We start from the raw sequence: 25,833 nt of genomic DNA on the forward strand, positions 1-25,833 counted from the left end.
ACACGAGGTCTTCTAGCCCATCACGCACGAGCGTGCCTTCGATGGACTTCTTGTTTTATTGATAAAGGCAACTGAATCTGTTGGGTGCACCCCTAGCAACCGTTGTTACACCGCTATTGTTGCCTTCGCTGGCCTATATATACCTGATAACAGAGGTCTCTTCCGGCTCTGGCCGAATATCAATGGAGAAACCCTAAACGTGCCTTTTTTCATGATTGGCAAACGAAGACTTTGAAATGCTAAAAGAAAAACGTGACGTCTATTTTGAAACTTTTTGAATTTCGGAGCTGATAAACATGGGAATACGACAAGATATTAAAACTTACATGCGCTGCTGCGGCGCCTGACAGCCCCGAAAAAGAGGTTGTCCATCCGCTTGCTTAACAAAACTTTAACGCTGATGATCCTATCCGTTTTTGTTTTAGGAGGTGGATCCTCACCAGGGGAGGCAAAGAGAGAAAAGGGTGGGTGTCTTTGCAGGCATGACGGTTATCGACCTGGAATACAATGTACTGCTGTGTACTGTATTCTATCCATGTTATATGTGTGTGTGTCTAGGCGGATTGGAGAAAAGGGAAATATAAAGGCCAGGGTTGCGCCGCTTTGGTAGTCTCCGACGCAACTACACCCGAAACTCCTCCCACTTTCCCTTTAAGGAATTGCTAGCGAAGCCGTCGTGACTGCGAGGCAGTCGGTTGTGGTACGTTGGTCAGATAACGACAACGACCGCCCCTGTGCATTATAGGGTTTTGTGCTTGTGCAAAGACCAACGTTTGCGAAGAAAATTCTCAATTGTGTTTACTCCGCTGGATAATATTTGTTGACGTTTCGTGGGTCGACAGCGCAATGTATTGCTATTTACTTTTCTATTCTAGAGATGTCCTATCGCATTTGAGAAACATTTTTTTGTTTCTTATTGCTTACGATTAAATGCGGGGGTATAAAGCTTCTTTCCCGTCACGGAATGGATCAATGATTCCGGCCTCTTTTCGCTAGTCCCTCGCTACTCCGGAGCAAATTTTTTCAGTGTCTGAAAGGACAAGACAAAGTGTAAACACAAATCCAAATTTGCATGTCGACAAGACTTGACAGCACAGTGCTTTCAACTAACTTTGCATCTTGTCATGTTAGTCTTCGGCCATTGTTGATATTGCGGGGACGTGCCCCGTTAGCTATCCTTTCTTGCTAAAAGTGTTTGGCTTTCGTAATCTCTCGTTGAAGTCGGTCCGATCGATTGTCCAGTCAACATAGTAGTATACGTTTGAATTTAAACATCAAAGGCTAGCTTGACATGTTTTACCGACATTAGGCAAAAGTCGAATAACATGTGTACGCAACAACTTTTGAACGGACAACTTCTATGAAAAGTACCGTCGGCTGATTTGTAAATTTCGTGTCTTGTCGTCGAACGATTTGATCTCTTTTTATCTGTTCACGGTCCGTTTCGGGGTTCATATAGATTTATCAATCAGTTCTTATCCTGTGTTCCGTTTGAAACCATTTTCGTACGAGGGCAACGTGTGCTGCGCATAACGCGCCACGCTCAGTTAGAGAATCATAATTCACGAAAAGCCGTCACTGCATGCTCGTTCGTGCCTCGAAAAATGCAAGTCAATTACCATTGGAAAACGTTTTGATTATATTTATTTTTTTTTTTTTTTGTGAGGGGACGCTGTTGTCTTGTTCTATTTTTCTTTTGCGCATTGAGAATCCTGCAAATAGGATGTTTTTTTATCAGCTCCTCCTTTTTGTTGTCCATTTTGAATCCGGATGAATGTCCGTCGTGACGCCAAAACAATTGCTTCACAGCTCGTCCTCCACAATGTCCCGCTTGAATGGAAGTGACCATCCAAAAATTACATTCATTTTTTTTTCTAAAGTATTTGCGTGACACTTTTAGCGGCAAAAAAGGGGACGGAAACATTTTTATTTGATCACCTCCTCGATCGACAGTAACGTTCCTCTTCAAAAGTCAATTATGAATCGAAGCGTATAGGATCTCCGCGAACCGGAAAGAAGCCCCAACCCAAATGACGTTGATGATTTCCTTTTGAATTCTTATTGTTTTTTTGTTTTTTTTTATTTCTTTGCATTTCATCTGTGCTCGTTTTTCCTTTTGAACAAAAGTTGCATCATGTCATCTTTTGCGACAACCAAATCCGGTTAATATTGTCCTCGACTGTCGTCTACATCAAATGTCAACAAAATACTGTGAACTAGAAAATAGTGTCCTTTGTGCAGCCGTTTCACATAATGCAGTTGCCGCATCATGATGCAACAGACGTGGCTGACCTTCGTTTTACATTTAATTGAAGTTGAAAACGAAAATCACATCAGGTCATTCTCAACTCGTCGCCATCATCACCGTCATGACGAATAATGGAATTGAGTAAAAACGGAGTCGACGCCGACGCCTCTGTCATCGGCTGCGCTATCGACTCCGTACTGCCCGTCAGTACGGCTACCTCTTGTCAACACCAAGACTCTGAAGCTGTCAACGTCGACACGTTGCAACGCAAAATCGACGTGTTGGAGGCGGAATTTCTCGGTGCCTGGCAGATTCTTGAATTCCTGTCCACCGAATATCTAGCCATGTGGGAAAGATTGGAAACAGTCGAGCTGCTGCTCTATCAACAACAAGCCACCATCGCCCGGCTTGTTGGCACGTATGGGGACAAGGTGGCCGAAGAGAAACAATGTGCGGACAAGTCGGCTATTAGCGAAGCCAAATCTGCTATTAGCCATATCCATAATGGACCCAATCTATCACACTTCAAAGAGGAAGAAGACGATGATGACGACGATGACAAGTTCGCGGCCAAAGTGGAGGCCCAACTGCGTTCTCTCGAGTCGTCAGAGCCGCATCCTTACTCGATTACACCGGTTGATAGGTCTCGTCACAACAGTCGATTGTCAGCTGACGAAGCGTTTTATCGTAGCCTCAATTCGGCCCATCGCGACAGTCCGTCGGTAATGTCCGAGTCGGACAACGAGTTGCGGATGATTTGGGAATCGAGTTCTGCGGGCCAGCAATTTCGTCGAGATTCAGTCCGTCCGTCTGAAGAGCCAGTGGGTCACGTCTTCAGCGCCCAAGATTACTGTCATTATCGGCACGGTAATACAAGCAGCCAAGATGCTTGGCATAAAAGCAAAAAAGCCAAGCCGCCCGACGAACCGGAAGAAGACGCGCAAACGGAAGACGATGAATGGACGTGGAAGACGAACATGGCCGCCGGCAGTTCGTCGGATTGCGCCAGTCAGATTCGCGAAATAGAACGCGTTAGTCGCAAGTTAAAAAGAGATTCGCAAAGACTTCAGGAACTTCGCGAGCGGCTCGTCCAATCGTCCAGCGTTCCGCAGCGTGTAACTCAGCGTGACCCGGCCGATTCCGGTAGCGATCTCCACGAACAACTTAGACTGGCGTTTCTGGAATCAGCTCGCCAAAAGTCGGTCCGACTCGAACAGCGCCGACAACTTCAAAAACCTAAAGCCAACTCTTTGAGCTACCCTTCCAACAGTCAACAGCCATCGATCTATTCCGGCTCCTCAGCAGCCGCTCCTGTTCATATCGATCCGCTGCATCTGGGGCGGAGCAACAGCTCCGACAATGTGTCGCCCAGTTTTTCTTCGTACCTGCGAACGCCGATCGAAAAGCAAGCTGGTCACGATGACACTCGCACATCTAATCCGACATCGCCCCAGCGCTCGAAATCGGCTCAGAAATCGCCAACGTTGCAGAATAAAACGCCCACAATAAAAACGAGAAGCGCGTCGGAAGAAACGAATGCCAACTGTTCGGGTAACTTCCTGACGACGGCCAGCACGAAATCGCCTAATAAGGTGGCCGTTCGTGGCCGTCGAACACAACTAGGAGGGGATCGTTCGCCAACGAAAGTCAATCGAATCAGTTCAATGCGATCCGATTCGGGTGTCTCTTCACTTAGTGGAAATTGGTCATCAATGGACCCGGAAAGATCACCCGTTAGTCCCAGTCAATTACAAGTCCTGGCCGGCCATCATTCGTCCACGCAGCAGCAAGTCGAATTGGTTAATTCGGCGCCACCTCCGCCGGCCCCCGCAGACGACCAAATTATTCGACCGAGTAGCCGCATGATGTACGAACAACCGGCCGTTTCTCCTTCCACGCGTTCCAGGCCCCAACCGAGTCAGATCCAGCCGCATTTAACTACGGAAACGTGGAATGTGCAGGGCTCTATTTGTTCTGTAGCTACAGCGGCGTATCCAGCCGCCACGCGGGCAGAAGCTTATCCTGATTCAATTCATCATTCGCACGAAGCACTCGGCGGCAATCGCACACGACGCAATCATTCGACGCCACACACTTTATCTCGCAATGATTCCACATGGATGGAAACGGAAATTGACAACCCATTTTTGCCGACGACGCTGGATGATGATTGGTACAGTCCGCGGGGTGTTGTCCATCCTCAGAATGCACCGCAACATCAGTATAGATCAAATACACCGAGTCCCGCTCCCGGTTCTTTACCGGAGGGACATTTCGTTCCAGAACCAGCCAATGTGACTAATCAGCAGCCGTTCTTGTATCCCACCGTGACGTTCGAGCCGTGTCGGGATGAATTGAATCGCAATTTTGAACCTACCAACTTTATTCAACAACCGAAATCAGCTGGATGTTCTCCGAGGCAACGTCGTAGACTCCACTCCTCTCCCACGTCATCTTTGGCCAGCCAGCGATATCAGGATTTCAATCAAATACAGCATCAGCCAAATCAACGTCTAGAACATCAACTCTCTTCTCCTGGCCGGTTAATTCAAACTCAAGGTGAACAGTTATCATCCTCTTCATCGATCGATTATTACGAACTCTATTACCAAACGCCGTCGTCCCTTGCCCAGCAGCCTTCCCAACAGGAACAGAATCATAATTCGTACGACAGTCAGGAGGGTGTCTATTTGTTTCGCAATCCGCTTCCTAATTACGAAGAACAATCGTCGTATGACACCAAACGTCGAATGGGACAGGAAAGCGAATCGACTTCTCGCGCCCTTACGTCATCTCCGTTTCCAGCTTATACGACTTCGGGTCAGGTGATTGTGTCTCAGTGCGGATATATTTCTATCGCCGCTTCCAGCGCTCCGCCCCGCGCTCTATCTCCGGGCAAACAGCCGCGTAGCAGCCCGCGCAAGAAGATTCGCTCGGCCGTTAATCAGCTCGTACCTTATTTCAACCGGCCGAAATTGAAGAATCGTTCCATCTCGTTGCCCGGTGTGGACGCAATGCAAGAAATGGATGGACAGCCTTTGTCTCACAGCGCCAGCGGAAGTACCGGCCATTTTAGTAAATCAGACGAAGGCCATGGCAAACGTTTTTCTTTCAGCCGGACGTCTTCGTTGCCGGGCTTGAAAAAAGGCAAGAAGATGATGAAACAATTAACGAACATGATTGGAGGACGGAGAGGAAGTGCGGACGAAAAGAGGCCCGAAAGTCTGCACAGTTTGCCTCAACAGAACGACGATTGGGTGATGACGCCCCGTCGGCCCCTACGGACCCTAGACGTCGTTGGCAATCATTCGAGCGACCATAGCAGCCGAGCTTTTGTCTCGTACTGTAACGAAGGATTTGATTCCGGCAACGATTGGGACGATGATGCGACGGGACCAGTGGCGACGTCAAGTGGCGCTAGTAGAGCGTGGGACAATTCCCATATTGCCTCCATTCCTGGGACGGAACCGTCACATTTAGCGAGGCGACCGAGTGGCCCGTCCTATGGAGAATTTGCGGCCTCTAGAGCATTGGGCCGTTACAGAAGATTGGCAGCAGCTGAAGCAGCCGCCACTACGGTTCCATCTCCGGCTCCAATGGCATTGCCCGACGTAGCCATCGTTTCGTCCAGCAGTATTCAGTCGGACAATCGCCGTAGAGAACGTCCGCCGTCCATTTCGGATGATGACGCCAGTGTTAGTCTCAGTTTGAATTTGGATTTCGTGACCCGTCGCCCGTCGGGAGAAGAGCAGACGGAAATAAAGGAACAAAAGGATTGTGACAGCGAGGAAATCTTTTTTCCAAAAGTAGCCATCAAATGCAGCCCGAAGCGAAGCCAAAGTGAAGATGGCGCTGCAGCAGATGATTCCCCGAAAAATGTAATGACTGTGCAACCATGCCCGCAATCCATGGATTACCTTGAACCGGAACAATTCCGGCCAACGGCCAATATTGAGAGTGCACCCTCTTCCCCAAGGCCATTGGCCAACGTTAACCGAACGGCCCCGCGATGGCAGAGCACTGAAGACAGCATCGATGTCGATGATGAATGGTATCGCTATGGGATGCTGCAGCTGGAAGAGATGGAACGAAGGGCGGAATCTGTTGGAACTGACCTGTTGGCTGAAGCTGCTCGCCAATATAATCAACAGACAACATACGACAATCAAATGCAAGCCGTTTTAAATGAACTTCAAGCCCGGATTCCAGTTTATCCAGCGCTGGAAGGCGATGCCATCGTTAACGGCATGCGGCCCTCTGGTGAGGACGCCAGTTATTTGCCTCCGGCTGAAGCAACGTGGGACTATGCGACTCCGGTTGTTTACGAGACGGCCATGACTGCCGAGCCGCAGTGCGTGGCGGATGAAGAGAATGACGACTGGGCATCGTATACGAGTTCACCAAACAGAGCCGGATTTACTGTCCAAGAACCGGCCGTCGAGTCGAAACAAGTTAGCGTCAAAGCGCACGATGAGGACGATGAAGACGACGATGATTATTCTTCCGGCGAAACCAGCGGACCAGATTCTCCGCAGAACCAGAGTTTCGATGAAGATAACGAGGGAGAAAACGAGCTTTTTTATCACTACGAAGACGATAACAAAGAACCGGAATACTGCGAAGCAACTAGGCACGCGGGCGACGCTGCAATAGAACCGACGACGTTTGCGGCGGCTACAGCTGGATCGTATCCGAATAACCGGCATTCTATATCCGGCTCCAGAGGGTCAGACATCTTTCCGAGCAGCGGGAACATCCTGTCGGCCGCCGGAAGCACGGCCAGCAACATCGCCTCGTCCGTCTTTTCCTTTTTCACCTCAACTACGGCGCTGAAAGACGGAAACGAAGAAGCATCGGAACCGCAACCTTACGGGACGGATGTCTACTACGCCAGCGTCAACAACATCGCTGCAGCTGGAACATCACCGGTGCCGACAGCAAAAACGGCCATTGAATCCCCCAGTCATGGCGTAGAAGTCAACCTGAGTTACATTCAAGATGGCGAAGATAACATGGATCCGATGGATGTTGAACAGCAGAAGATACTCAAATCGACAGCGAAGGGCAGCGCGGCCCGTTGGAAATTAGTCAAGACACTGCGAGATAAGAAAGCTGAAACGGCTAGCGTTGGTGCACGTCCATCACCAACGACAGCCACGAGTCCAACGAATATCGATGCGGTAAGAGAATTTATTTTTCCCCTCGTCAGAACGTTGTCCCGAACTGGAACGCGAGATCAAATATGTTGAATAATTGATAATTGCCCTTTGCATATTTACGTCGAGTCCTTTGGCCATTTCCCGTTAGCGTGGCCAAGACCTAAATTTTACGACAGGATGCACGCGTCTGTCATTCAAGGAGCGTTTTCTTTTCTCGATGCGTTCGATGCCAAGATGGCGGCCAAGTTTTTTTTTTTTTTTAGAGGTAGCGCATCAGTTAAAAGAACCACCCGTTGCGAAAGCAAAATTGCCTGTTCTTGACTGATTATTTTTAGAGATACCCTTTTGTTCGATTACATGTGTGGTAGAATCTAATGATATTCTTCACTTGTAATCAAATTTTCAATTTGTTGTGTTCGATAATCGTATCCGACGTTATCTTGCGGCCAATTGCTTTGCGTTCTTTGGAGTTACCTAAAAAAAAAAATCGACTCGGTATCGATTTGTCTTTTCAAATAGAGAACCTGGTTGTCTGTATCATTTCTCGTCTGGCACAGAATAATAATAGCTCTTTCAGGGTCCCCCCCCCCCTTGTATCACATATCCTTCCGATATATGGTAGCAGTTGTATTCTTTTTCCTACCAACTCGGAAGTAACAACCTCTCACACCCCCCGAGGATAATCCAAGAGGCAAACCACGTACATGGAAAAAGAGCGAGGCAAATAAGGAGAGTTCGTCGAAAGTAATCACACTTAAGTCCTTTTTTTTTTCTCTCGCCTTCTCTCTTTTCTCATGTTACGTGTTTCTTTCGCACGCTGTAATGGCATGCCAGTTACTACTATTGGACTATAAGAGTTTACGACGACTAGACAAACGAACACAGTTTATCCGACCCTCCTCACCACCGATATGGCGAACGCGTACAAATTTTTGTTGTTGCGATCTCTTGAGGTTTTTTTTTTTTATTTTTATAGAGCGATCAAAAAAGAGAGAAAAGAAAAATCCAATGCTCGCAAGGTGTCGCCGAGATAGCGCGCCTGTGTCAGACATCGAGGGATCAATACGAACTGGCTGTGCGGACGGCGCAACGGATGAATGTATAAGGATGGACCAATAGTAGAAAGGTCTCCATGGAACGCACAGAATAAGAAGGCTGGCATCGTGCGTGGCATTTTTTTTTTTTTTTTTTTTTTGTCACGCTGGATGCGTTCTAAAAGAAATAGGAAACAAAACACTTTCGTACAGATACAACAGACACGGAGCCACAACAATAGATGACAGCCCTCACATCTAAAGAATAGGTTGAGCATTTCGCTGACACATTGTGAGTCCCGAAAAGATAGGCATATATTTAGTAAAAACATGCAGAGTAGCGTGAAAGTGCGTCCGAAATTGAAAAAAATCCACATTCTGATTAAATAAGAACATTTGACTGAAACTCTTGTTACCACTCGGGTTAACGAGATTGGTGGCCCTTTTTCTCGTCGTGGGAATGGTGCACTCATTTTATCCTCGTCTAGACTCATCTCTTTGGCAAGACAGGCGAAAACCAGTAAATGGAAGTAGAGAATCATGTCTGATGAGCTACGGCAAAAAGAATAAGTGGAGATGAAAGTAAAATGAGTGACGTTAGATGTTAGGGCGTCGGAAAAAGAGAAAGGGCAGACACGTTCGAATAACGATGTTGCAAAAAAAAAAAATATATTGTAATGTACAAACATACACGCAATTGGAACTCGCGTAATTGCCTTCTTCCCACATAGACGGCCACCCTAGAGAAATGAAGATTTAAAAGAAAAGACGAAGCGTACGCGAGCCTTCAAGATGAGACATGGGAAAGCCTCCAACTGTCTTTGATGGATCATTGGCAAACTCGGAGAACCTTTTTTCTTGTCATTTTTCCTTTTTATTGTAAACATGTAGAAAACAGATACCATCGGTTGTTCAGACACGTTATGCTTCTACGACATTCGACACAGACGTTCGTCAGGCTTTTTTTATTATTTAGAGAAAAGCGTTTTGAGTGATTCAACCAATGAGAATCCGACATTTGTTGAATAGGCCTGTTTTATTGGGTACGCTCTAGAAACTTCCTTATCAAAAAATGTTTTGCTATGGTAAACTTTTAGATTGTCCTCGTCGCATTACCTGCTGCCCAGCAGCATCAAACTGGTATTGCCACGATCGATAAGAGCCTTAAGGCACGGTCTGTATATATAAATGTGTGTCGTACATATCTGCATCGCGCACGCCCAGGTGATGTCAGTATTTTGACGTCATCTTCTTGTTGTTTTTTCTCATTTTTTTCTTCTTATTCTGTGTGATGAGGATCCAATATCCTTTGTACTTTTTCCCCTTTTTTGGTTGGCCGAAACGCTGCCTGTGTTTCAATATTTGACCACCGAACCACAAGGGTGTTTCCTTTCCCATCTATCTTCATTCACTTTCTGCAAAGTATCGCCATAGAGTGGATTGGTGGTAGAGTGAAATAACGTCTTGTCTAGTATCATTCTAATATCACTTTTTGACTTGAAACTGTTTTAACTTTCATAGCTAAAGTACCTAACAAGCTTAGGAAAGTTTCGATGCGGCCGAATTTCAAGCTTCATACCCTATGATAATCCCCGTGCCCTGGTGATAGCACTTCAATTTGTACGTCTACGACACTGAATTTAAACTCAGCTACGTACAACACGAATAAGTTGAACACGAATTTCGGCCCTTTCAAATCACGTTATTAGAATCAAAGAGTAGATCGTTCAGGCTGCAATTATCATTACAAATTGTACAATAGTTCACTAATCATAGCACTTACTGTTTTCTTCAAACAATAGCAGGGAGTCAGGAACGTTTAGCAACATAATCAACTCTTGTTATCAGACTTCCCCTACACAACATCTATGGCTGATTCCCAAGGTTACCTTTGTGCTAGAGGTTTGTCTGTGCAAACGAATTTGTGCATGGGGATGCAACTCGGGAGTGCAAGCACGGCGTTAATACTGAAAGCGGATGAGAGGTCTCGAGGGGTGGGCAAAAAGTCAGGTAGGGTTACTTTCATGACTGACGTGTTGCCATTCTCATTAAGAATTTTGAATTAGACATGCAGATTGTGACAGTTGACGTGTTTAAAAATAGGAGAGCGGGGAGGGAATGCAACATAAATGGAAAGTATTGACGTAACGTCTGCAGTGACGTGCACGCCGGAAAACTGAAATTTATTGCGCATAGGGACGTGAATCTGCGTTTCCCCTATGGAGACATCGATAAACAATTCCAGCAACGATCGATTTCGATTTATTGTTGTTGTGGACTTTAAGCGGAGACTACATTTTGAGGCCTCTTTACGAGAAAACAGTAACATTTATTTATTTTTTTTTTCGCAAAAAATGGGCATTGAGAATTCAGTGTATTACGGTCTTTCAAATCTAGGCTTGACAATAGCCATTTTATCGTCTAACATGTTAAAAAAAAAAAAAGTTGGTTCAGTGTTGAAAATGCTGACACAGCTGATTATGCCTACTTGCTTGCTTTTCTCTGATTTTCCATGTAGACTGGTGCATAGTTGTGCAAACCGCCCGACTTCGCTAATACCGTGATGTTTGTTGGGTGTTGACAATGGGGGGGGGGGGGAACCGACGTCCTTAAACGGACGCGGTATAATCTGAGATGTAACACAAAAGGGGCATTTTCGGAACTACTCAGCTGATCAACTGAGTTTTGTGAATTGTAAAGCATCTCGGGGTATGTTACCAACACAAGAGGATTGTGCTGCTTTATCTGCTGATTCAAACTGTTCCCAGATTTATCTGCTCACGCGGGATATCAAAAGCAACGAGATCTATATTTCCAGGACGCAACACAATAACAAATGTCTTATCCTTGCAGCCGAGTTGCCCAACACTTAGGAAATATCCTTGTGGCTCCGTCTTTCATCATCTCATTAGTAGTCGTCAGCGTGTATGCATAACTGCATGCCATCCACATGCGACGTTGTGTGTCGGATGACAGTTATTCTATCCAGCGGTCTATACCCTTCGTCATTCAGTCCCCAGGATACCTGATGACAAATTGTGTCTAGGTTTACATTTGCATACATTTGCGCTAGTCATCAAGTCGAGAGCACTGCGGATGTTGAAATTAAACTTTACGGTTTCCGTGGTGTATTAATTAAAGAGATGTTATTAATTCTCTTATTATTCTCTTCATGCAGAATGGAGCCGGTGGAGCTGGAGGACGTGGCAGCCGAGCTAATGGGTAATAATGTGCTATTCTTACAACATGTGGAAGATTTCTCTAATCATTTGTTATTGTCTGTTGTTTTAAACCTCATCAAATAGCCTGCCCGGTGATAATCCGTTCTACAGCAACATCGACAGTATGCCAGACATACGACCCAGGAGGAAATCGATCCCTCTCGTCTCTGAGCTGGTACATCTGCAATCTTTTATCTAATACGTAAAAGGGAATCGATACCGTTGTTTTGTTTGCCTTTTATACGGGGCGAAATATTGTGATGGTAGCCATGACGACAATGTCCTTCCACATGTTTGGGCTTTTTGGCTATAGAGTTGGCCATGGGGTTGAAGGCATCTTCGAAAAATAGCTCACTTGCTGAATAGGCTCTTTTCACACTTGATTGCTACCTTCAACGACACCTAGCTCTTTCGTAACCTTTCGCAGATCTCTATTTTCCCCTTGTTCACGGGGCATTTCACAATGGCAGCTATATGGCGCCCCAAAAGGCACTTTAATGGCGCCAGAAGACGAGGGCAAGCACTTAGGCGCAGTTTGCGGGCGTATAAAATGCAAGGTACGCCGCAGGAACATGGTAAGCAATTGTAGACTTACAACATGCATAAATCTTCAATTCGGCTACAAAGCGCGTCAAAGAAATGAGAAACCCGTCAAGCATAGTGAAATTGTTTTGGGATTTGAAAAGTAAACAAGAAGCGCTGGAACAGTGTGGGTTGCCCTTCTTTCATGTTTTGCTATAGACGAACTTGGGTGAGTGATGTTGACATAGCAAAAGGTTTCAATATTGAAATGGCTGTGTTTGGCATCTCGTTAAAAACTTTACGCATTATTTCACGGTGAGCTGACTTGTATAATGTGATAACAACGTTCAATATGAATGTAGGATGTTAAGAAAAATTGCAATATTTGTTATAGCTCGTTGTTTAATCAAAAGGCCTTCAACATGTTACGGCATTTGTTTGGATGGCCTTTACGTTTAAGTCGATATCTTGTGATTATTAACCTTTGTATTGTTGTTTGATTCACGCGTTCCCCTCTGGGCTCATCCAGGTTCTCAAGGTACAGTATATATGCCACCCACTTAATCAATATCAATTGATCCTAAACGAAAGTGCACGACATTACCTCAATAGGAGGCAACGAAACACGAACCTCTCCCGAACACGCACTAATGATCATGATGGTTTCCTCAATTGCAGACGATGGCGGCGACGAAACGCAATGCCGGCCTGACGTCAGTTCTACCCCGAGCCACACTAAACGACGAAGAACTGGTAAGAAGATAATAAATAAAATGTTGAGCTGACATACATCAATAACTATCGACTCAAATTTGTCTATCGCTTTTCTTGTCTCTAGAAAATGCACGTGTACAAGAAAACGCTGCAGGGTCTCATCTACCCAATATCGAGCACGACTCCGCACAATTTCCAGCCGTGGACGGCCTCATCGCCGACCTACTGCTACGAGTGCGAGGGCCTTCTGTGGGGCATAGCCCGACAGGGAGTCCGTTGCACTGAATGCGGCGTCAAGTGCCACGAGAAGTGCAAGGACCTGCTCAATGCCGACTGCTTACAAAGTGAGTACCGCTAGCACAAAAATGGGAGCAGACCGGTTGTGTAATCGATAAAAGAGAACTTTGTGATGCCATAACAATAATGCCGTACACATTCGCCATTGACTCTAGGAATGGTTTATCCTGATGGCGAATCTTCTATATTGGAAAATTTCATGAACATAGGTCAGAGGGCGCCATTTTCTCTGGCGCTAGCTTTTAAAAAATAGGGAACCATTAGACGCATTTGCTTAAAACAACACAGAGGCTTAAAAATTCTTCATTGCTTCTAATGCGTTTTCTGGATGCTTTATGGACCATATGCCATTTAGGTGCTCATTTGAATACCCATTTACATTAAACGATCGTTTCCACTAGTTTGAAGATCCTTTTCTCCATCCAATTCTTTTCTTTTTGTATTTATCTATTTTTACGCCTCTTTATTTTTCCTATTCTCTTCAATCTTATTGGGCTCGGCGCCAGTCATCGCATATTCGGCTTAGAGCAGATGACATGAATTCTTCTGCGTATTGATTTTCTATTCTTTAAAAAACAAACTTGCATTGAAATATTTTATATTTTTTTTTTTTTCTTAAAGGAGCTGCCGAGAAGAGTTCCAAGCATGGCGCCGAGGACAAAACGCAGATCATCATCACGGCAATGAAGGAACGCATGAAACAGCGTGAGCGTAACAAGCCCGAGATCTTCGAACTTATTCGGTAAGCCAACATTCTGCTCTCATTTTTCACGTGGTCATTTTGGGTCAGATGTCGACTATAACAATTGCATCGGCGTTGAAATTAACAATTTTTGCTGGGTGCAATTTTCAACTTGGATAATTTCTAATCAAATAACAGAAAAGGTATGAGACGAATACGATGTGACACCAGCGTGCAAACGCACGGGCTGCAACTCTGTCACGCGGGAATGTACAATCCCAGAGGGGAAATGGCAGAAGTGTATAAAACGTGATATTTTTAATTTCAAACCTCGACAAACGTATGTAGGGCCGTGTTCGGAGTAGAGGAACGCAGTCATAACGGTCACATGAAAGCCGTCAAGCAATCCGTACTGGACGGGACGAGCAAATGGTCAGCTAAAATAGCTATTACAGGTCCGTCTCTCTATTTTCAACAGCTGTTCATCGTACCTTTGCGTTTAAAAAGGAAAAAGAACATTCCTTATTTTCGCTGTCTTTTTCAATGGCAACTCTATCACCTTTATTTACCTCTTGAAGATCAGTAAAAGAAACAATGATCTTAAGACAATCACCATCGTTAAGAAAAAAGACGAAATCGCAAACCACACTGACACGACATAAAGGGATCACGTAAAAAAGAGTGCTGGAAACGTTCCAAGTAACGCCCGTACAAAGTTTTGTTATGCCCGTTGTGCTTAACTAGATTCCGGCAAATGTTTGGCAGACTTCCGCAGACCCGTAGTTGACCATTCTTCCAAGAAGAACAATTGTTTTTCTTCTTTCGCTCTCTTGTCGTTGGTGAAACATTTCCAGCACTCGATGACGAAACGAGGCATATAGCGGAACCATTTTAATCTTATCCTTTATTTTTCTCGTTAACGCTGTTTTTTGAATACGCTCGTTGTGGACGTGCGTGTTTGCGTACGACAGACGCGCACGCCCAGATGAAACTTGTAAAGCGCTATAAAATTGAACGTAGTAGGGAGCAAGTAGTTTATGTATCCCATCTCGAGGGTTTGTTGTAGTTCAAACTTTCCACTCTAACAAACCAAGAAAAAAGCCAATCAGAAGTTGTCAGACGTGTCTGCCAGAAACATTAAGAAAGAAAAGTTTTTTGCGAATGTATCCCCGCCCATTTTTTTTCTTTGGTGGACAGTGACGAATTCTTTCCATACGTCGACAAACAATGGTTCCGTTATAGTCTTCGACAACGTCGCACTGAAACGTGAGAGAAATAAACACTCTCCGCCTAATGCATAAAAAACCCGAGTCGTGTGTCGTGATGATGCGCGTTCATCTGCACCAGATGTTCATATTACCTGATGGGCATATTGGCTTTTCGCGGGTGCAAAGAGATATTATTATGTGGAGCTTTTTTCCTTTGTCTTCCTCTCATTCGGAATGAAGAATCTTCGTGTCATTCAGGCACTCGACGTGTTTCTATTCTTTCTGTGTTTCATGGTCTCTTTTTTTCGGCTATGTTTCCAGACCGTCTTTTTTTTTGTTATATATATCTTCCATGTCACATCTCTATCTGTTCTACGGATTGGTGGTGTCTTGATATTATGTGCTGTTCTCGGTGTCACTCTTGATTGTCTTTTATGACTTTCTTTTTGTTTTACTTTTTTTTTCTTCTGCGTTTCGCTTTTTAGTTATGGTGAAGGTGTCGGTTATGTTTTATTGCGACGGTTTGAAAGCGCGACATTCCGGCAAAATTTGCGTGCGTGTTGGATAGCTTCGAAAGTTTAACGATCGAATTGTAAGTTATGGGGTAGAAAGGAAGGTCCATTGCAGATGGAGTTCCTTGGGATGCGACGAAGAGTATTCTCTTATGATATGGTAGAATCTTGAATGCGTAAGAAACTCCGCAGTGCAGTTTGTTACGTGAAAAGACCCGGGCAAATTGAATTTGACGGTTTAATTTTTCATCTTTCTATCTTTATTTCTTCTCTGTCTTTTGTTCGCTTTTCATCGCAACGTCCCGCGGTTCTTCAACATTCGGGCAAAACCTCCCGTTTTATTCCGCATGCCATGTTACCTACAGCGTGATATTTAATGTGGATCCGGACACCCACATAGACTCCATAGACCAGGCCGAATTGGCCGTGTTGGAAGGCACGGCCAATTGGTCCGCCAAAATTGCCGTCACAGGTACATAAACCAACCCCAAAATAAGCATTAAAATTCCAATAAATCTATCCAAGTATGCAATCCGTTAAAAAAAATTTAGACAAAAAAAAAAAAACCTTTTCTTGTCATGTCAAATGATTTTAAATGGCGTTCATAATTACCCTGCGCTCTGGTTTCCTTTCCCTTTGAAAACCTATTTTAATTTCCCTAAATTCTCTCCTTTTGATTTGCTAACGACAATTTTTCAAATCCCATTTCCCGCTCTGCAGCCTCCAGCTTCGTTGTTTGATGGATTTGAATTAAAGAGACACGAGTAGTATTTTGCTGTTATGTGACTCGGGATGCTTGATTTCATTTATAATCTCTTTTCTTTTTCAATGTAGAATATTCAATCTAGGCACCCAAATTTAATGACCGCGTTTCCTTTTGATAGGAATCGAGTAAATGGAACTTTGTACACGATTCTATAGTATTTTTAGCATCTGGAGTAGCTTAATTGCCATTTCGAACAGTTGCTCTTTGAAAATCGTGCATGGAATTCTCTAGAACCGTACTAAAACTTTATTATTCTAGTCGAGGGTTTTGTCGGATGGTAGCGCATTGTTTACATTTTTTTTTTTGTATGTTTTTCTTAACATCCGCCGTTTGTCGATAAAAGAGACTTTTTGATGATAGCGCGGGGAGACGTGGGGAACAAAGTCATTGTTTGTTTGAAACTTCAGAAAAGTTGTGCGGGGCTGAAAAGCTATACGCCCGCGACGGTGTAATAAGTAGTGAAAAATCACGAAAAAGCACACTACAGTCATCACCTATTTCCCAATAGAAATGAAACGATGAAAAATGGCTTCGGTGGGAAACGGGTCGCCCTATTATATGCCCCAGCTCTCACGTGGTCTCTCTACTCGATTTGATAATGCCACACACAATAGGTTGTGGTGTATTTTTCATGGCTTCAGTTTGCTGGCTGAAAGCTTCAACACTGCTTGTCTTATTCCCTTGCCATGGCGTAAACTTACCAATGACATTGTTTTGCATCAAAGTTGCCGATCGTGACCTGTAGCCATACAGTCCCCTCGTTTTCCATTTTTTCTCTCCCCTCAGTCCCTTTTTTTCTCTCCCCTCAGTCCCTTTTTTATTTTATTTTTACAATTCCCGGGCTGCCTCCCGGATCGATATCGTGCGAGCATTGCGAGCTCGAGTGAAAGGCCGCCTCTCTCTCTCTCTGTATAGCATTTTCTTTGTCCTTTTCTGTTTCGCCCTTTTTTTCTCTTTCCTTTTTACTAGCTTCCTTTTTCTCGACGTCTTGATATTCTCAACTTTTGACCCATTTTCGTAAGGCAGCATAAACTGAGCATGACTGGGCGACCCTTCTATTACCACCCCTTCTAAAATCTCCTGTGAATGTCAGCGTGACTTTCATCGTTTCCGCCCGCACTCGTCGTCTCTATTACCTGCATTAGACTTTAGATGATGATAGCAATAATAGTAATAAAGCAGGATTAGAGTCAAAGTTTTTTTAGATTTTTGTTCCACGCCCCCATAAAAGAATACAGCAAACAGGCTCAGATCTGGGGATTTGTGGGGCTGATGATACCGGCCCGAATAAACCATGTCCCCTGTTTTTGCCAATCTCTTTTACGGATTTATATTCTCTGCATCGCCTGATAACAGGATAGCTTTGGTGCAAATAGGATGCATTGAATACTGATAATCGGGGGGGGGGGGTTGTCTACAACAACAAAAAATGCAACATAAAAGAGTCATTTGGCAACGACATTCGTTGAACAGAAAAGCGTTTCCATGTCAGTTTTGTTTTTATTGTTGGTTAGTTTATTTGTTCCGTGTTGGTTTCACCATTGTTTTTCTTGGGCTTGTTTTTATCCAGCATGAATTGATGTTGTTTTGTTTTCAGCTATGCTCACCAAGCTTCACTTCTCTTCGAGCTTGGCATTTTTTGGCTGCACGGATATGGCTTCTTAGCTTCCTTATTTGTTACATCCCAAATAGTCGTATAGATTTTCCATGCACAATGCCTTCATAATCGTACAATCCCATACGGCAGTAGAAGAAGCGGATTTCTATTGGATGTTAACTTTCTTGCATTCTCTCTCACGCCCAACTGGGAATTGTAGTGATTTGCGCCCAGGGTTTGATCGCCAAAGACAAGAGCGGAACTTCCGATCCATATGTCACCGTCCAGGTAGGCAAAGTCAAGAAGAGGACCCGCACGATGCCACAAGAGTTGAATCCAGTCTGGAACGAGCGATTTTACTTGTAAGTCCGAATTCATTACCTTCGTTTTCTCTGAAAGTTTCAACTGACGTAAAAATCGATGCAGTGAATGCCACAATTCCTCGGATCGGATCAAAGTTCGGGTTTGGGACGAGGACAACGATTTCAAGTCTAAAATGCGTCAGAAATTTACTCGTGAATCGGATGATTTCCTTGGGCAGACCATCATCGAGGTACGTTCGTTTCTATACGTTGCTAAGACAGAAGAAGTGTGTCAACTGTTTTAAATACCAAATGTGCTAGGTTCGAACACTTTCGGGTGAGATGGACGTCTGGTACAACTTGGAGAAGCGAACAGACAAGTCAGCCGTTTCCGGCGCCATTCGCCTTCACATCAGCGTGGAAATCAAAGGAGAAGAAAAGGTAAATTAAATTATTGTATTCATATTGAATCGGTTACTATTTGAATTGTTTCAGGTGGCCCCCTACCACGTCCAATACACCTGCCTCCACGAGAACCTCTTCCACTACCTGTCGGAACAGGTCCACCATGGCGGAGTGAAATTGCCTACAGCCAAAGGGGACGACAGCTGGAAGGTTTACTTCGACGAACCGTCTCAAGAGCTGGTGGAGGAATTCGCGATGCGTTTCGGCATCGAGCCCATCTACCAGGCCATGACACATTTCCACTGCCTCTCTACCAAGTACCTTTGTCCGGGTGTACCTGCTGTCATGAGCACCTTGTTGGCCAACATCAACGCCTTTTACGCTCACACAACCGCCTCAACAGCCGTCTCGGCTTCCGATCGATTCGCCGCTTCAAACTTTGGAGTATGTTCTATATCATTTCACTAACTTTAGGGATCTATCGAGAAGCTGTACAAATAGGATGTGTGTCTATTCGTAGCTACTTACCGTCTCTTGGAGGGTTTTGAAACTCTGAATCGTTTCCGAGTGAAGCTCGTCGAGCCGTCTTTAATTATGAAACGATTCACGTCGATGCTTTCCATTCAATCCAAGCGTTTGATAACAGATATTCTATGTCATAGATGTTGACTGTTTATTTTGTCGTTACCATAGTAAATGTTACGGTTGAGCATCTCGGGAGGATAATGGCGTAGAACTCTGACGGTGGCAGCAGCTATTGATAGCAGACGCTAGGCCTGGAGGCATGGACTTAAATAATAAACAAACTGTTACAGCGTGATTGGTATAGTCGATATACCAACGTACAGGGGAATCTAATGTAGCCGAGTGGGTGGTGGCATTTTGTATTGATCCAATTTGGCTGTTTTTACATGTCAGCGCCAGTAATGACGTTGACATTTTATTAGGAGAGTATACTCAGCGTGTACTAAACTTATGATTAACCGTCGCGTTTGAACTTGTGTAGAAAGAGAAGTTTGTCAAGCTGTTAGACCAGTTGCACAATTCGCTGCGAATCGATCTGTCCATGTACCGGAACAATTTCCCGGCTTCATCCCAAGAGAAGCTCATGGATCTCAAGTCTACCGTCGATCTGCTCACTTCGATCACGTTCTTCCGAATGAAGGTAAATGGAAAGGAGCACGTTCGCCCCTCCCTCTTTACTTTGTTGGTTTGTGTACCTCAACGTAAACTCAATTGGATGAAATCGGGATTGAAATCCAGTCGAGATCAAGAGAGTTGGTTCAATTTCTTTGGCTGTAGTACCTTTAGTTTGTTTGTAATTTTATCGAGTGTCTTTTCTTTTTCTTTTAATCATAACAAAAAAAGTCACAACTTGTCCGATCGATAGCTTTTTCCTCTGCTAGTCGCTGGCGTGATTCTCGACGAAAAGACCTACTTTTGTGATCACTATTTCCATTCCCCCGCCTTAACTTGGACTTTCCAATAGCTCATACATTATTCAATCGTCCGGTCTTATGAATATTTGATGAAACTTGTGATGCGTTGAATTTGACTAACTTGTACACATGCTGTTTTGTTTCCGTCTCTTATGCGGGATCACATCTGCTTCGTTCCCCTTTTTAGGTGCAAGAGCTCAGCTCGCCACCAAGAGCCAGCACCGTCGTCAAGGATTGCGCCACGGCCTGCCTCAAGTCCACCTACCAATTCCTATTTGAAAACTGCTATGAACTTTACGCTCGTGAATATCAGGTCAGAGGAATTGAATGTTTGGCAATATGCAAATGTCGTAGAGAACTTTGAATCGTTTGGATGATAAAGTAAACTTTTCCTCCAACACCCATCATAACATTTTTTAAATCTTTTTAGGCGGAGCCCGGTGAGTCTAAAAGAGATCCTGAAGATCACGGCCCCAGATTGGACAGTGTGGATTTTTGGCACAAATTGATTGCTCTTATAGTTTCGGTGATTGAAGAGGACAAGAACAGCTACGCCCCAGTTTTGAATCAGTTTCCACAAGAGCTCAACATCGGCCAAGTATGATTGAAGATGACCTAGAAAAACTGGCAACATGGCATTTTGATTTGATTTCTGTTTTCGGCTAATAGCTCTCAGCGTACACCATGTGGACACAGTTCGCTGTCGACATGAAGTATGCACTGGAAGAGCACGAACAACAGCGACTCTGCAAGTCTTCCGCCTACATGAACCTTCATTTCAAAGTCAAGTGGCTCTACAATCACTACGTTAAGGACTTGCCACAGTACAAGGGAGCCGTTCCAGAATATCCGGCGTAAGTCAATACGTACCGCACAGCTACTGTCGATTTCAAAGCAGAATAGAATTCTTTTTTATTTTTTTCTGATTGTTAACTCTATTGGTGTGACGCAGATGGTTTGAACCGTTTGTAATGCAATGGCTGAACGAAAATGACGACGTTTCGCTCGAGTACCTACATGGAGCCTTCAAAAGAGACAAACAAGATGGGGTAAGTGAACGAATTTATTCATTTTATTATTGAATCTTGATTACCTTTCTTCATATTTTTGTTTTCACAACAAAAATAGTTCCAGCGAAGCAGTGAACACACACTTTTCTCGACGTCGGTCGTCGACATTTTCACGCAACTTGCCCAGTGTTTCGATGTTGTGTCGAAACTTGAGTGCCCCGATCCAGAAATCTGGAAACGTTATATGAAACGATTCGCCAAGACCATCGTCAAAGTATTACTTGCCTATGCCGACACTGCCAAGAAAGAATTTCCTCAGTTGACCAAAGATGAACGAATCGTAAGTGATCTTGGGCCATGAATTTCATTGAACACAACTAATCGCTTCGTGTATTTACCATCAGGCCTGCACGCTGATGAACAACATCCAACAACTCCGAGTTCAACTGGAGAAGTTGTTTGAGCAAATGGGAGGTTCAAAACTTGAAGAAGACGCTGCCAACATCCTCAAAGAACTTCAGCAGTCGCTCAACAACGTCCTGGATGAACTGGCTACCATGTTTGCTAAAAGGTGCGATACGTTAACACTTGAGCTACTTGCTCTCCCTGTTGTGAGTGTCTAATTCGATTACTTTCTTTCATTTCCATGTCTCTAGTCTCGAACCGAAGATCACAGTCAGCGTAAAAGAAGTGGGCGATCTTTTGTCGCACATCAAAGGAGGCGGACAGGTTTCGCTGACGCAGCCGTCGCAGCGAAACGCAGTTACCACGGAGGCCGACGATTCGCTCAAGCCTCTCATGGACTTGCTCGATGGTACGTGGCAAGGGAAAAAAAAAACGATAATGGATTATTTTTCTGACTGTACAATTTGTACACATGATGGCAATTTGCCTACTCTTAGGTTCACTTTCACTTTACGCCGAGTCGTGCGAAAAGGCTGTGCTCAAACGTCTGCTCAAGGAATTATGGAAAATAGTCATGCACACAATGGAGAAGACCATCGTCCTACCACCAATGACCGACAAGAGCGTAAGTTAATAGCTGTTTCTATAAAACGACTGAATCTAAATCGTTTGTTCCTCCTATTTAACAGATGATCTTGAAGAACTTGACGGACAACGCTAAGAATTTGGCGGCCAATGCCAAAATTGAAGACATGTCACGGCTCTTCAAGAACAGCGTGGCTGGCAAGCAGGATGTCAAGAGTGCCCTCAGCGGAGTCATGGTCTGATTTGTCGCGAATTCATAGCGATGTTTTCTAACCTTTGGTTTTTGAAGATTTTTGTCTGCTATGCTAACCGTTTTATGTTGTGAAACAGGAAATATCCAAGGAGTTCGAAAAGAACCTTACTCCAAAGCAGTGCGCTGTACTGGATGTGGCTCTTGACACCATCAAACAGTACTTCCACGCCGGTGGTAGCGGTCTCAAAAAGACTTTCTTGGAGAAGTCCCCCGAGCTACAATCGCTGCGTTATGCTTTGTCTCTCTACACTCAAACAACCGACACGCTCATCAAAACGTTCGTCACCACTCAAACGAACCAAGGTAATGTTCTTTCTCTTTCTATGACTCTCCTCGTTGATACAATCCACAATAGCAGAGTCCAATCAGCACAATCTTCAGTGGCCCGTCGAGCCAAAAATCGAATTTCGGTTCAAGTTTTATTTTATTTTCTTAACAATTTCGGTTGTCGAGTAACGGTAACCCCATCATCCTTTGATTATCCACGGTCTGAAGTTGTGGCACGTAGACATCGATGGTAACTGAAAATGAATCACAGGTTCCTGACACTGGAGTTAATTATGTGTTGGGTAAAACATGGTTGCTACAAGCTTCCCCTAAAAGGCACCAACGGAACATGTGTAGTATTTAATATGTCTCATGTTAGCGTATCACTTGTAGATAAATTACAACTGGTTGTCAGTATCATTTTCTGCCCCCGCCCATGAAAAGAATGACATTTTGACATAACATGAAACGCAAACGTTGAACCAAACTAACAAACAAAAAACCCCCAAAGTTCCCGCTACCAACGCCAAAGCTGAGTGGAGGAGGAAACCCGACATTCAAATGGACAGGCAGCAATCCGAAGACAAGGACGGCGCGGAAGAAGGAAAAGGTCAAGAGGACGATGACGAAATGCTCGGAGATTCGTTTGAACAGACCAGCGAGCAGCGTCAGCAAACTCCGTCCAAAAAAAAGAGCATACAGAACCAATCAAAGCAGTCGGGGACAGGTATTCGAATGCGAATCCTTCCTCCCAGTGGTATTTATGGCTGAAGCAGAGTCTGAAATAATAGTACTCCGCTAGACGGACATTATTTCTTAGCCATTTGTGGTAGCCGCTTTTTTTTCCTCCCTTTATTTTTATTCCTCTTTTTTAAAACAGACGTCTTCTATTATATGACATCGCCGACAATGAACAATGGCAGAAAAAGAATGAAATGAATGATAACGAGACGAAGCAAATCAAATAGCTTCGACCCGATCTACTGTATTTATTCTAGTTCTTCATTAGTTTTATTTATTTATTTTTGTCTTCGATTAGTCGCTACATAGTCGATGTATTAGCCATCAGCGTAGAGATCGCATCCACTTCTTTTTTGGATCATAGCCAAACCGTGTGAAATAGAAAATTCTAATTCATTTGCGTTTTCTTAGATTTGCCGAGCGTGGAAGAAGGTAGTGTTGGTGAAGTCAGCGTTCAAGTTGATTTGTTCACGCACCCGGGCTCTGGCGAGCATAAAGTCACCGTCAAAGGTATTCTCTTTAACAGCACATCTTTTTAAAGAGAATGGATTTTAATGTCGCATGTGGCGTCAACAGTGGTAGCGGCCAACGATTTGAAATGGCCAGTTCAGCCTGGAATGTTCCGACCGTTTGTCGAAACCAATTTGGTCGGTCCACACCTGGCTGATAAGAAGCGCAAATTTGCCACAAAGTCCAAGTCGAATACGTGGTCACCGAAATACAATGAGACATTCCACTTGTAAGTTGATTGGATTTTTTCTGATTGAACGAGATTGATTCTAAATTGGACCTTTATTTGAACGTACAGTGTCATCGGCAATGAGGAAACTCTGGAATCTTTTGAACTTCATATTTGCGTTAAGGACTATTGCTTCGCACGAGATGACAGCCTCGTCGGTGTGGCCGTTATGCAGCTAAAAGATATCGTTGAACAGGTAAGTTTGTTGTGTTCCTCCTTCCATTAAATTAGATATTACTCTGTGCATGAATATTTGAAATGACAGGGTTCGTGCGCCTGTTGGTTGGCTTTGGGCAAGCGTTGTCACATGGATGAGACTGGATGGACGATCCTACGGATCTTGTCGCAACGCACCAACGACGAAGTAGCTCGGGAATTTGTCAAAATGAAATCCGACGTGCGGCCGGAAGAACCTGCCGTTCAACAGTCGTAAAAATGTGACATTTTAAGAATAACAACTGAGTTTTGTTTTCCTCCGGATCGTCACGGTTTAGTTCTCTAGTTTTACTCCATGTTTGTACCTTACGTCTTCCAGTTGGAGCCACGCATATTGTTTGAGTGGAAAGGGCGAGAAAGCTCCACGGTTCGCGGTTTCTTAGTAACTGACGGATGGGTAATAAGGAAATTAATTGTTAAAAAACGCATTGGACGGCAAACCTTTTTCAATCGAATAAGGGCGGACCGCTCAGAAAATAGATGATGGGACCAAAATATAAAAGCGAAAAAGCCGTATAAGCGAAATGGCAAGAATGTGTAACGTGAAATCTATCTGAGAGGAAAGGCAAAAGCAGAGGAGTGCAGTATTGTACAATTTCATCAATCAATGTCATTCGTCCATTCTTTTGTTTCTCTTTTTCCTCTAAACATGCCACCAGATGAATTGTCACGTCTTTTGAATGTTTACCTTTTTTTTCGGGTGTGAATGGGTGCCTTTGTGCTGCAATTATGAACAAGTGGACGCCAATTGTTCCAACGCCCTATTTCCAATACTTGGATCCTTTGCCTGTATACATCAGTTCGTTTTCGTGTACCGAAAGCTTCTTTTCCTTTCCCCCCTTTTCTTCGACTTCCCTTTTAAAAAAAAAAAAAAATCTAAGAATCTACAGCTACCGACGTGGTGATTTCGTATATATCTCTTTCATCCATATCAGCGTGACTGTGCTCTCTTTTCGTTCCATTTCATCATTCGCTCGTTCATCGGTGGTCAGTGGACGTTTCCCTGCGTTTTCCTCTCTGTGTTTTCACTCTCTTGTTCTGTGTTCCTCTTGATATTTCAATATTCTTCATCATTCCCTCCCCGCAATTCATTCAAACACACATCACTCTTCACGCGTTCATACCACAATGTGTCTGCCCGCCAACCACAAGAATAAAACCGAATATATCCAAGAAGAAAAGTAATAATCAATTCTCCAAGTGTCTTGAACACCGTGAAAAATTTCCCTATCGACAAACTGCCGTGATGGATATACTGACGTAACATTCCCCGTGAAAGAAAAAGAGAAATACTTTAGTAACTTTCGGGTCTGTTAACTGCACAAAGACAAGAAAAAACCTTTTTCCTTATTATTCATGTCACAATGTTTGCTTTCTTCATTCAGTCTTCTTTTATTTCTATTGTAGTGAGAGACATGTCCCCCATAACGTCGATCTATCATTGTGTAAAGGTGGTGTCACAGCACTAACGACCAGAATAACGACCTCCTTTTCCAACCTTTCGACGACAC

At 44.1% G+C, this 25,833-nt stretch overlaps 1 protein-coding gene across 4 annotated transcripts; it reads left to right on the forward strand.

Moving 5' to 3' along the window:
* The first annotated feature begins 2,288 nt into the window (after positions 1 to 2,288).
* LOC130700303 (uncharacterized) lies at positions 2,289 to 25,514 on the forward strand. 4 transcript variants are annotated; one of them, XM_059497324.1, is made up of 27 exons: positions 2,289 to 7,428; positions 11,620 to 11,663; positions 11,747 to 11,837; positions 12,863 to 12,937; positions 13,023 to 13,242; positions 13,817 to 13,937; positions 14,226 to 14,332; positions 18,181 to 18,322; positions 18,387 to 18,513; positions 18,584 to 18,703; positions 18,758 to 19,111; positions 19,674 to 19,832; positions 20,294 to 20,419; positions 20,537 to 20,704; positions 20,776 to 20,960; positions 21,059 to 21,155; positions 21,235 to 21,456; positions 21,521 to 21,687; positions 21,773 to 21,930; positions 22,019 to 22,146; positions 22,211 to 22,342; positions 22,437 to 22,662; positions 23,138 to 23,353; positions 23,779 to 23,877; positions 23,944 to 24,106; positions 24,176 to 24,302; positions 24,372 to 25,514. In XM_059497324.1, exons 1-27 carry the CDS (start codon positions 2,380 to 2,382, stop codon positions 24,537 to 24,539), a joined length of 8,991 nt encoding a protein of 2,996 aa, XP_059353307.1. In that variant the 5' UTR covers positions 2,289 to 2,379; the 3' UTR covers positions 24,540 to 25,514. The 4 variants fall into 4 exon arrangements, with proteins under 4 accessions (XP_059353307.1, XP_059353308.1, XP_059353310.1 ...); XM_059497325.1 differs by lacking the exon at positions 14,226 to 14,332 and adding an exon at positions 15,963 to 16,069; XM_059497327.1 differs by lacking the exons at positions 14,226 to 14,332; positions 23,138 to 23,353 and adding an exon at positions 15,963 to 16,069.
* The last annotated feature ends 319 nt before the right edge of the window (positions 25,515 to 25,833 follow it).

The sequence above is a fragment of the Daphnia carinata genome, chromosome 10 (assembly GCF_022539665.2).
Source record: "Daphnia carinata strain CSIRO-1 chromosome 10, CSIRO_AGI_Dcar_HiC_V3, whole genome shotgun sequence".
NCBI lineage: Eukaryota > Metazoa > Arthropoda > Branchiopoda > Diplostraca > Daphniidae > Daphnia > Daphnia carinata.